Consider the following 12,530-nt stretch of genomic DNA (forward strand, 5'->3'; position numbering starts at 1 on the left):
ATCAATTTATATCAACCCCAGGATCAGAGGCACATGGTATGCATTTGGACGCTTGGTGACCTGAATACTGTAGTTGATGCATATGAAAAAAAAAACTCTGCATAAAAGAGCAACTGATGTTTTGCTCATGTGAAATAATAAAACTTACTGTGTGTCAGCTTTGAGGTATGTATTGAAAAGAAAATCCCATACACAACATCAGTCAAACAGAACAAAGACGGTCCCAAAACTCCAAAGTTTGATGTCCGTAGCACACATCCGAATTCTTATGCTATGACCATGGTGGTGGCCAGCGTAGATCTTCCAACAATTCAAAGGGATGTTGCTACCACTCAGCATGAGGATTGAGGAATCATGTAGGTGGACCGCATTGCTAGCAGCCGTAGCAGGCCTGCAATGAGCAATGGAGGAAATCTAAATAGTGGTGATGATTTATGTAAGTTTAATTGATACTACGTTTCAGTTGGGGGAAAGCGAATAGGCAGAATGTGAAATGACAAGACGATACTTACTGCATGAATATTTAGGAGCCCTTAATAGGAAAGCAAATAGGCGTAGTGTGAAATGATTCATCAGTACTTCTTGCATGGCTGACGGAGGCAAACAGCCTAGTGTGTTGAATGACTCAACGGCACTTACTGCGTAGCCAGTGAGGATCGGACGGCTCAAGTAAGAATGCCTCGTAATATCGGATGGCTCAAACAATACTGGTGATGTGGATCGCTGAGGTTTGAGAGAATTAGAAGTTAATGACCTATAGTGGTTTCTATTGTGACAATTTTATAGCGTGATACCAAGACATCGAGGTCGTAGAGGATGGTGAAGTAGCATACAACTTAGTTGTGCATACGTCATAGAAAATATTACATATATGAAACGATATAAAATCGATGCAATATATAATGTCCCATGTGTACTGCATACAAAAACATTATAATATGTAATCATAGAAAACCATTGAAATATACAAATAGAGGTATTAGAAGATGGTGAGGTGAAATGTAGCTTAGTTGTGCGTACACCATAGAAAAACATTACATGTATGAAATGATAGAAAATCGATGGAATATATAAATAGAGGTAGCATGTAACTTAGTTGGCTCTTGAGATGACTTGGATAGATTTCATGTTGAGAGAAGTGTGTATGCAACGCAAAAGTATTTTGTGCATCAAGCCATAGAAAATCGATGAAAGTTTTAAATAGAGGTCTTAGTGGATGGTGACATGGCATGCAATTTAGTGAGCTCGTGAGATGATGTGGACAGCTTGCATGTTAAGAGAAATAGTTAGTGGGTTTCACTTATATAGGATATAAAGATAGATGAGTGAGAACAGTAAGCGTGCAAGTTAACTGATGAGCACTGCATTATTTTATTGATAAAATATAGTGTATAGGATAAACAGAACCTCTTGAGACAAACGTACAATAGCGTATCACTGGACTCTATTCTCATGCTACTATGCGACGAGATGAAGCATCATTTTGGTCATACTCAGCACATGGTGAATTATTCATAGCGCTGACCTCTTGACAGGGAATACGGGAGGCTGGTGCAGCAGGGTCACATCGGCTGATAGGCGCACCAGATTGCTCATCTCTTCCACCAACCTATCCATAGCAGGGACAGGCAGGAGGATCGGTACGACGATGTCGTCCTCCCCGTTGGCGTTCTTGGAGGTTAAGAGGAAGCTTTCCAGCCAGGAGAGGAAGCGTACAGCTTCTGCCGGACCCCCATACACCGGCTTGCCCCATCCGAAATCGAGGTCGTCAAACCTGGCCCTGGTTTGGTCCGACAGGCAATACATGCCCGTGGTGAACCGCGCACTTTGCCCCCTGCGCAGCACGATGAGGTCGGCCGCTGACCGCATGTAATCCATGTCCACCTGGTTTTTCGTCTTCTTCACAAGCTCAACGGCGTAGCTCAAGGGGTTCGCGCAGAGCTCCCCAGCTGTCGATATGGCGGCCGGGAGCGTGCACGCGTTTCCATAGTAGCCGATGGGGATGCCGGCCGCGGCGGTGTTGCGGCCGCGGGCGTTAACGAGCACATTCAGCTCCATCACCTTGTCGGGATGCGGGGCCAGCGCCACCGTGCGGAACTTCCACACCCAGGCCGCGATGGTGTCGAACTTTGAGGCACGTTTCTGAAGGTGCGGCGGGAGCTGGGCTCGAATAGCGGCGATCTCTCGGGGCCCGAAGAAGAAGGACCGGAGCTGGAGCGCCGCGTTATCTAATAATGGAAGCATGATACTGCTAGCTATGGTGTCAGTGTCACTGCCCGGCACCTCGTTTGACTTGTCGCGCACTAGCGCCGGGTGTTGCTGGTAGCGCCCCTCCAGCAGCTCGCGTCTCCACACCGGCAGCACGGACAGTGCCTGCGCACCCTGTGCAAGCTCTGCCACAGCGCCCAAGAACTGCGTCAGCCCCTGTGCGTCAGCCATGGTGTGGTTCAGTCGGACCGCAAGGATGAATCCTCCACACGCGAGTCGCGTCACCTGCACACCAGACATAGAAAGGCCAGAAGTTTACTAAAGTTTGATGATTTGATCTGCTGCCGCTACTTGCCACTCCAGAATTATGAATTTTGAAAATTCTATTCGTTTGCTTACCCACTAAAGAAGGTTAAATAGTGTTCAAGGAAAGACCAGGATTGATTAGAGATTACCTGGAAGAGCAGGAGGGGAGCGTTGAGGATGGCGGAAGAGCCGGGGACGTCAAAGATGAGCTCCTCCAGGCACGGGAAGGGCGGCAGTATGGGGTCACCAAAGTGCTCAAGGCCAACATCAGCGTCGGCCTCAACGAACAAGACCCCCTCACTGGTGCAGTCAACGGCGAGCTTGTATCCATCGTGCTCTCGGAGCCGTCCAGCGAACGGGTAGTAGGACACAAGGGCTTTGGCAAGAGCATCCCGTATAACCTGCACGGGGTCCTTACCGCCCATGGACTCGTTCCTCCGGTAGAACTGGATGACGGGGATTTGGAACCTCAGACAGTCCTGGTTATCGAAATCTGAGAGTCGCTTCAGCTCATGAGGCGTAGGGGCCGCCGGCGCCACCAGCACCTCCGGTCGCCTTCGCACCGTGAATTTGGGCGCGGCCGAGGAGCATGCCATTCCTGCTGTTGCCAATGAGAAAGGAGAGAGATCGATGATTGTGGTGCGTGTGTACGCTTATTTGTGTTGACTTGCGGCTGCTAGCTAGGTTGTTATGTAGGAGTAGTATGAATTGATCAACTGGCAAGTCGAAGTCGTTGGTAAACCATCATTGATTTGATAAATTGGAGAATCCACGAAACGCATGTGGCATTAAATACTAGCTAGGCGCATCTCACAATGCAAGTTAACGTGCTATCTTAGACAGGTCTCAGAGCACAATTTTACAGTATAGTTGCCAAGACTAAGAACTAGGTATATGTGCTGTTTGAGTCTCTCATCTTATAAAACTCCCTGCTCCTCTCACCTCACTATGTCAGCAATTAAAATTGATGGTGTGCCATAGAATCTAATACCACGAAACTCTCCATAACACCCCATTGAGATTGGCCTTAGGGTCGTGTGATTGCTTGCTACATTATTTTAGGCTGTTATGCATAGAGTACCAATGAATTCAATCTGAAAAAAAAGCATTGGTTTGGCAATGGCATATCGCTGGAGACAGGCCGGTCAAATCTGCTACAGTAGCAAAGACCATTCCGTCTGATGGCAAAGTATTCCATATATATTTTTCCTTCGTCGTCATCCAGCAATCAGTTTGCTGAGGTCAACTCATCCTATTATTATGGCTCAACCCAAACACATATATGTCAGTCACCTCAGCAAATACTTCATTAATAAATGCATGGTTGATTGTTTTTCTTGAAAGGAATAAATTACGTGGCGCTTCCGAGAAAAGTCAGAACTTGTGCCTCATTATCAACTCCCCTTATAATTTCTCAAATTAAAAAAATATGAGCATACATGTCTAGTTAATTAGTCGAATAAAGGTTTTACCATAATAAACTAACCAACTATTCAGAAGTGTGGTTTTGACCGAACATTTGATCCAGTTTATATTATTACTTAGGGCTGTTTGGATATGAGGACTAAAGCTTAGCCCTGTCACATCAAATGTTCAATGTCAATTAGGAGGACTTATCATGGGCTAATTATAAACGTGAGCTAATTATAAAACTCATTGCAGAAGCTAATTTGCGAGACGAATCTATTAAGCATAATTAATCCATGAGTAGCCTATATTTACTGTAGCAACACATGAGCTAATCCAGAATTAAATAGGCTTAATAGATTCATCTCCCGAATTAGTCAAGGGGTTATGCAATTAATTTTATCATTAGTCTAATTTAATATTCCTAATTAGCACCCAAACATCCGTAATCCTATGTGTTTGTGCCTTAGGGCGTGGGTGCGCATATTCGAGTGATGATTCCAAATTTGCTTGTCTGCTATCCGATTGGGAAAAAGAATCTGGATAATGTTCAGTTCGGATGGAAAATGTTCAATATATAGGAAGGAGGTGCTTCTGCACGGGCATAAGGTGGTTCAGTAATTTTCGTCCGCTTTATTTAGTAAACATGATGAGAAATAATTCTATGAAAAAATTAGTGTACGTAATCCGTAGGAACCGTAACGTGACATGGAAACATTTCAGCTATTGTCTCAATGCTTGACTAATCGTTTGTGATATTATTCCATACGGTTTTCTTTTTTGTAGTCTTCTATTTTATCCTCTTTTTCAGGGCACCCATGCAAGTCAAATTCTTTAGTCCTTGATCAACACCTCTTTAAATGTATTTATTATAAAACACAAATTTGATTGCATTGAATTGATATTTGAAACACTTTTATATGGTGTAGATTTCATATTAATGAATATTGTATATATAAAATATCAACGGTTAAAGTTTCACTACTACAGAATTGGTCATTGCCAACGGGCTATCACCGCCGGTTTAACATGAACCGGCGGTGATGAGGTATCACCGCCGGGTCCCGAGTAGGTGGCCGTAGTGGCCGTTGGAACCGGCGGTGATGCTGATTATCACCGCCGGTTCGTAACACGAACCGTTGGTGATGTCCTGCGGGCATATCACCGCCGGTTTGTAACACAAACCGGCGGTGATAAGAAGCATCACCAACGGTTCGTGTTACAAACCGGCGGTGATAAGCCTGTACAGTACAAAACCCCAACCCCTCCTTCCTCCTACCACCTTTCTTCTCCAACCCGACGGCCACACCTCTCTCCTCCATTGTTGCTGCCGGATTTTGCCGAAATTCTCATGAAACCTCACCATTTTTTATGTATTGGCTCCACCAACTTATTCTAAGGTTAGTAGCCATCAATTCATTGGCTTTGTACCCATTTTCTTGGGATTAATGATGCATTTCGTGATGAATTGATCAAGGAGGGCTTTTTTCTCCATTTTTGGATCATTTCTCATCATTGGGGCTTCTTTTTTTGTTGTTTGAGTGAACCAACTTGTGATAGGTTTGTAGCTAGCAATCCATTTGATTCATAGCCTTTATCTTAGGATTAGTCATTCATTTTGTGATGAATTGATCAAGGAGAGTCTCTTTTTCTTCACTTTAGGATAAATTCTCATGAACACTCATCATGAAGTCATCATGGAGGCTCATTAAATTTTGAGGACTGGACTTCACATATTTGATTCAAGGTAAGAACTAGCTCTTTATGGTTAGATTGTTGTCATAATTGCGATGATTGGGATGTAAGGGGTCTTTCTTAATTAGTTTATAGGATATTTATTAATTGTGATGATCGAGATGTAAATGCTTTTTCTTAATTAATTTAGATGGTATTTCTTAGTTTTGATGATAAGGAACTTGACAAAAATTGAAGTAGATATTTTAATTATTGAAGTAAAGCCTCTTTCTTAATTGATTTAGATGGCCCTTAAAGTGTGATATTTGTTACGAAACTTGATAAATTGAAAATCTATGTGTTGAGATGATAATTTTACTAAATTCAGATTCTTGGATGTTTTCTTGTGTGCATAGATGAATCGAGGTTGGATGTACGGTACAAAGGCTGGAAATTTGGATTTTGTCAATGGTGTGGACTCGTTTGTGCAGACTGCCAAGGCACACAAGAATCTACAAGATGATGGCTACGTGTATTGCCCATGCATTGATAGCAAAAATCAGAAGCAGTTTGGCAATGTTGAGCAGATCCGCTTTCATCTGTTATTTAGAGGTTTTATGCCCAACTACCAAGTTTGGAACAAGCACGGTGAGGTTGGTGAGACAATGCACTCCGTCCATGAGGACAGGCATGAAACAGTGGAGGAAACAACTAACCCAGAAATAGTAGAGGAAACCGAACATGAAAGCGTAAATGAAACCATGCAGGAAACATTAGTTGCTGATGATGTTGTAGATGCACTAGACCAGATGATACGTGATGCGGAACCGGACTTTCTTGACAAAAAGAATCTGAAGAAGTTGGAGCAGATGAGGATAGATGCAAGAACACCACTTTACCCAAGTTGCAGCGTGTCTAAACTTGAAGCAAACCTGATGCTATTGGAGATGAAGTCTAGTAATAGTTTGTCAGACAAGAGATTTGATGATTTGTTAAGCTTATTGCAGAAGTTGCTGCCAAGCCCTAACGGGTTGCCTGAAAACACATACCAGGCGAAGCAAATGATTTGCCCAATGGGACTGGAGGTACAAAAGATCCATGCATGCCCTAAGGATTGCATCTTGTATCACGGCAAATATGAAGACTTGGATGCATGTCCAGTGTGCTCAGCTTCATGGTACAAATGTCCTGAATCAGCATTGTCAATGAAAGGTGACCGCAACAAACGACCACCTGCCAAGGTCGTCTGGTATTTTCCTATCATTCCTCGTTTGAAACGGTTGTTTGCAAACGCGAAGACTGCCAAGCTAATGAGGTGGCATGCCGAAGATCGACTCGCTGATGGGAATCTCAGACACCCAGCAGATGGTTCACAGTGGAGAGCTATCAACTACAAATACAAGAATCGGTTTGCAAAGGAAATAAGAAACATAAGATTCGGTTTGAGTACGGATGGGATGTGTCCTTTTAACATGGTGAGCAGCAAACACAGTACGTGGCCTGTAACTCTTTGCATATACAACCTTCCTCCTTGGTTGTGTATGAAGCGGACCTACATCATGATGCCATTACTAATCCAAGGGCCAAAACAACCTGGAAATGATATCGATGTGTATTTGGAACCACTGGTGGATGATCTAATGAAGTTGTGGAACGATGGTGTCAAGGTGTGGGATGAGTACAAGCGAGAACACTTCACTCTGAAGGCAATGTTGTTTGTAACAATCACAGACCTTCCCGGCCTTGGTAGCTTAGCAGGCCAAGTAACGAAGGGTTACAAGGGATGTGTGGTTTGTTTGGATGATACCAACGCAAGATGGTTGAAGAATAGCAACAAAATGGTTTACATGGGTCATCGTAGGTTCCTTCCAAAGGCTCACCCATATCGCCGGAACAAGAAATCCTTTGATGGTACAAAGGATGAACGTTTACCTCCCAAGTTTCTAGATGGGAAGGAGATATACAAGAAGGTTAGTAAACTAAGAGTTGTACTAGGAAAGGGCAAAGGAAGTGTACCCGCTCCAGCTGATTCGTTGTGGAAAAAAATTCCTTGTTCTGGAGACTCCCTTATTGGCAGGACTTGATTGTTCGTCACGCACTTGATGGCATGCATCTAACTAAAAATGTTACCGAGAGCACGCTCGGAACATTAATGGCCATGAAAGGTAAAGGAAAAGACTCACTTGAAACTCGACAGGACCTGCAAGATATGAATGTCAGAAGTGAGCTGCATCCAATTACTCAACATGATGGGAAGACGAAGCTTCCGGTTGCATCTTGGACCTTGGATAAAATTGAGAAAAAGAAAATTTGTAGCTTCTTCCACGAACTCAAAGTGCCAACGGGCTACTCATCAAACATCAGAAGGCTTGCGAACATGAAGGAGTTAAAGTTCAACATGAGCTGCATGAAGGCCCATGACTGCCACGTCATTATGACACAGTTGCTCCCAGTTGCTCTGAGGGGCGTGCTTCCCGTGAAGGTCAGAGATCCGATCATAAAGTTGTGCTCATTCTTCAACGCAATCTCACACAAGGTCATAGACCCAAACACACTTGACAAGCTGCAAGCAGACCTGATTCACACAATTAATCGGCTCGAGATGCATTTTCCACCAACTTTCTTTGATATATCGGTGCATCTTATCACTCACCTTGTTGCCCAGATAAAAGCTCTTGGTCCAATCTTCTTGCATCAGATGTTTCCTTTCGAGAGGTTGATGAGTGTTCTAAGAAAATATGTTCGGAATAGATATCGTCCAGAAGGGTGCATGGTTAATGGATGGTCTACAGAGGAGGCAGTTGAGTTCTGCACATACTACCTGGATCTTAATAGAATGGGAGTTCCAGTATCTCGTCATGAGGGAAGGCTGGGGGGCAGAGGTATGATTGGTGAGCAATCAGTTCGTATCGATGACCTGGCTAGTTTTAATCAGGCACATTTCACCGTTCTGCAGCAGGCATCTGTAGTCTCACCTTATATTGAAATGCACAAGAGAGAACTACAAGGTAAATATCGCGGTAGGTCAGAAGCATGGCTCACAAAACAACATAAAGAGGAGTTTGGAAGCTGGTTACGACTTAAATTAGCAGGTGTCGATACCGGCAATGCTCAACTAGATCTTTTGGCCATCGGTCCATCTAGTACGGTCCTAAAGTTCCAAGGATATGAGATAAATGCATACACATTTTACACTAGAAAACAAGATGAGAAAAGCACCAACCAAAATAGTGGTGTCCGTATCGATGCTTACAACGACAATCGTCAATTGGAGACATATTATGGGTTCATAGAAGAGATATGGGAGCTAGAGTACGGACCACTAAAAATCCCTCTTTTTCGGTGCCAGTGGATCAAGCTTCCTAAGGGTGTGTTCACGGACAAGTACGGCATGACGGTCGTTGACCTCACCAACATAGGGTATAGGGATGAACCATTCATATGGGCTAAAGATGTAGTCCAAGTCTTCTATGCAAAGGACCTAGCGAATGAGGGCAAACATGTGGTGCTGCAAGGGAAAAGGAAGATCGTCGGTGTTGAAAATATGACCGAGGATGAAGAGAAGGGATTTCAGGACATGCCTCCACTTGGACCCGATATCGACCTACCTGTGTTTGAAGAGGGAGAAGAACCAGCTTATGTGCGACTTGATCATAACGAGGCCCTCATCGTCAATTGAAGCTATATTTTCACTATTTATGTACTAATTTAACCATGTAATATTTAGAAAGAATTAAAGTATTTTTATTAATTATATGCCTCCACTTCGTATGGTGTAAAACTTATTAATTATATGTCGTGAATGGATTGCTGCCATATTTGCCTCCACTTTGTCTTGAATGAAGTGGGCATGTGAAGTGCCTGCAGGGGCTCAACACCGCCGGGTTGGGAGTAGACCCGGCGGTATAGACACTCAACACCGCCGGGTGAGGGCTGGACCCGACGGTGTAGATCAACGGGCCGCATTTTGAATTGAGTATGGAGAAGATTGGTGGAAACAACCATTGCCACTACCACCGACTATCTGGAAATTTGAATTGGGGAAAGATCTGGTGGCCCCAGAACAAATCCCGAAGCTACCCACAAGAATGCGACAGTTGCATTCTTGGTACAAGATGCAAAAAAGTAAGCTGTTTGGGGCAAGTTATCTTGATGAAGATCTTCATAAGGGGGAAGGCAGAGTGTGGGTTGATTTCGAGCACTTGTATCATTTCTACCAACAGGGTGCTCTCGACGTCTCAATTATGACCTTGTGGACTGTGTAAGTATCCTCACTACTGATCATCTGTCATCATTTATCACTCATTAGCATGTTTAACTTTTCATTATTTTTTTCTAGAATGGAGTCACACAAATGTAGACGATGTGGGATTAACAATATAGGCTTCTTGGACCCTAGCACCGTACATGAGAACACAGTCAATTTACCAAGTACCGTTGACTACTTGTACAAAGCTTTCCTCTCCATGCAGGATAAAAGATCCATACTTCTTTCATACAATTGCTTGTAAGTTTGTTTTTTAATTCCATATCAAAGTTATTCTCACCACGGTTATTATTAATTTGCTTTGTTGTGTCTTATATACAGTTATCATCATGTCCTACTCGATATCAACCTTAACAATAGTCGAATCGAGGTTTATGACTCACGAAAGAGGCCATTATCACTAATCCAGCCCGTCATTGATGTCGTCAACAAGTAAGTAAAGCAAGTGAATTTATACGATATTTCAATGTCGTGTGTCTTATTCATGCAATTTCTATTTCATAATTTCGCTCATATATAGGGCCTTCGCTAAGTACCGTAAGAAAAGCAAAATCCATAGACCTTTTTGGGGAGACTTCACTGTAGAAGAGGCTAAATACATCCTCAAGCAGCCTCTGGGCAACGATCACTGTGGGTTCTATGTAATGCATTACATGCACTGCTACACCGGCGATTGCAGAAGCGCCGAAATGGTTTGTATGAAATGGTTAATTGATATATGTTCTTGTGTCTTGAATTTTCTAACTTGTCTAATATCTTGTTGTTGTGTCATTTTTTTTCCAGAACACTGAGTTGGATTCACGTGAATTGCTCATGGGCGAGCTAGTAGCACTTCAAGAAGAACTAGCTGGATGGCTTGTGGACTACGTGGTGAAGCCAGGATCTGAGTACAGCATAATCTAGGTGTAATGTCTAGATCGTATCGTTCTTGTCAAGCATTGTAATATATTTGGTGTATGGACTAGATGTTCTTAAACTTGATGCGTGGACTCTATATTTTTTATTATGATGTTTGAACTCTCTCATTTGATTTCTTCCATGTCTACGAGAATTTATGCAAAGGACCAAAGGTATGTATACACCCATTTTAAGCCGCCCTTGCTTGCAGGTCAATCACTTTAATTCAACTTCTTATGATCCTTCTCTGTGTTACTGCAGAATCTGTGGTCGTGGTTTATCAATGATGAAGTTGCTGATAATGTTTGTACTTCTAATTCTACCTTGCTTTCACTAGCACTGGCTCTCGTTGCCTTCTCTTATTTGCATCGCACCCAGGATTGATCATATAAGCCATGTGCTTGCTTTAAAGTTTTAATAGTTTACCGCCTTGGCTATCAATAATACTCTGTAACTGTTCTATCTAATATCATGCAACTTTTCTTACCAGGTTATCTTTCTGCTTGAGTTCATAAAGTTTGAAGACAAGTCTGTAGCGTGGAAAAGTGGTGGTCCAGGTTTGCTTCTTACTCGTGCAATCAAAAAATAGTACTCTCTCCATCTTAAATATATAACATTAAAGGACAGCAAATTAGTTCACTCCTTTAAAACCGAAACTAGTCAAATGCTATTTAAGGATGGAGTGGAGCTATAGTATTTAGCTAATTATCCCATGCTCCTTTTGAAATCCAAACTAGTTTAACTCAGTTTTTGGTTGACTGGACCTGGAGAAAACATATCCTGCAAAGAGTTCTGCATCTCAGTCTGACATTGTCAAGGATAAATTTGTAATGCTTGTTTATCTTGTGTTTTTTTTTGTGTTGGATGCAGCTGCTTTGAATTACATTTTCCTAGGTTCTCTTTTGATCATGTTCATGTAATGCTTCTCTTTTTGATCATGTTGTTTATCCAATCCAGATTGATAGAACATTTGTAGGCTGTGCTAGTGCATTGCATCGATGTGATGTACTGCCGGAGCATTACAGAAAGAGGCTGCCTGAGATATGTGAACCGTTTCTTCCTGGTATTCGTGAAATTGTCAATGGTGACATACCCTATGCAGAAGTTGTGGCAAAGATTCTGACCCCTGACAGGGTTCAAGATTGTAATCCCTTCGAGGTAGATGAATTCATCTGTCTTGATAATTTGCAGCAATTTATTATGGAATAGTATCAATTAGTGCTATTGATGAAATAAAATGTTTTATGGGATCTGATACAGGGGTTGTCGGATGATGTGGTAAAGAAGATAAAGGATGTTGCAGCAAACAATGCAGGAAAAAAGGTTGATCGTGCCAAGCATCGTCTTATATATGGCATCGCTCATTATGTTAGGAAATTTCCAGGATATAGAACGGATTTGCTTCAGACACTCGTCTTTGGCTGATAAACGTTCTGGTCGGCAAAAGAGGAGCCAAACTGAGATACTTGAACGGACAAGCGGCCAAGATGGATACCGTGCTGGTGCTAATGCTAATGGTGTATGCGTGAAAAAAGCGAGGCAAGAGGGTGATGGTGTTAGGGCCCAGGAGCCGGCCCAGGCGTAAGCACAGGCGCCAGGCCCGGCGTGGATCATTCTTCTGGTTTTGTGCTTTACTGCTGTGTGGTACCCTGTTGTCATGCCTTCTATATATAGATGCATGTGGTGACATGGAATAGTACTCTCTCCATCTTAAATATATAACATGTAATAATATCTTAAACATGTCTATTGTACAAATGATGCAATATTA

General features: G+C 42.7%; 3 protein-coding genes and 1 long non-coding RNA gene across 4 annotated transcripts; 3 read left to right on the plus strand and 1 right to left on the minus strand.

Annotated features, from left to right (window-relative positions):
• Nucleotides 1-1,352: 1,352 nt before the first annotated feature.
• On the minus strand, nucleotides 1,353-3,147 carry LOC120646280 (benzyl alcohol O-benzoyltransferase-like). The gene is made up of 2 exons (XM_039922922.1): nucleotides 2,664-3,147; nucleotides 1,353-2,493 (listed from the first exon to the last, which is right to left on the minus strand). Exons 1-2 carry the CDS (start codon nucleotides 3,108-3,110, stop codon nucleotides 1,513-1,515), a joined length of 1,428 nt encoding a protein of 475 aa, XP_039778856.1. The 5' UTR covers nucleotides 3,111-3,147; the 3' UTR covers nucleotides 1,353-1,512.
• Nucleotides 3,148-6,260: 3,113 nt separating this feature from the next.
• Nucleotides 6,261-9,274, plus strand: LOC120645674. Its single transcript, XM_039922437.1, has 2 exons — nucleotides 6,261-7,565; nucleotides 7,673-9,274. The coding sequence occupies exons 1-2, from the start codon at nucleotides 6,261-6,263 to the stop codon at nucleotides 9,272-9,274; spliced, it is 2,907 nt and encodes a 968-aa protein (XP_039778371.1).
• A 350-nt stretch (nucleotides 9,275-9,624) lies between these two features.
• LOC120646281 lies at nucleotides 9,625-10,892 on the plus strand. The gene is made up of 5 exons (XM_039922923.1): nucleotides 9,625-9,856; nucleotides 9,935-10,102; nucleotides 10,184-10,294; nucleotides 10,383-10,554; nucleotides 10,646-10,892. Exons 1-5 carry the CDS (start codon nucleotides 9,684-9,686, stop codon nucleotides 10,763-10,765), a joined length of 744 nt encoding a protein of 247 aa, XP_039778857.1. The 5' UTR covers nucleotides 9,625-9,683; the 3' UTR covers nucleotides 10,766-10,892.
• Nucleotides 10,893-11,667: 775 nt separating this feature from the next.
• Nucleotides 11,668-12,074, plus strand: LOC120646282. The gene is made up of 2 exons (XR_005664356.1): nucleotides 11,668-11,917; nucleotides 12,020-12,074. It is a non-coding gene; the product is annotated as an uncharacterized LOC120646282 (long non-coding RNA).
• Nucleotides 12,075-12,530: the final 456 nt, after the last annotated feature.

The sequence above is a fragment of the Panicum virgatum genome, chromosome 8K, assembly GCF_016808335.1.
Source record: "Panicum virgatum strain AP13 chromosome 8K, P.virgatum_v5, whole genome shotgun sequence".
Lineage (NCBI taxonomy): Eukaryota > Viridiplantae > Streptophyta > Magnoliopsida > Poales > Poaceae > Panicum > Panicum virgatum.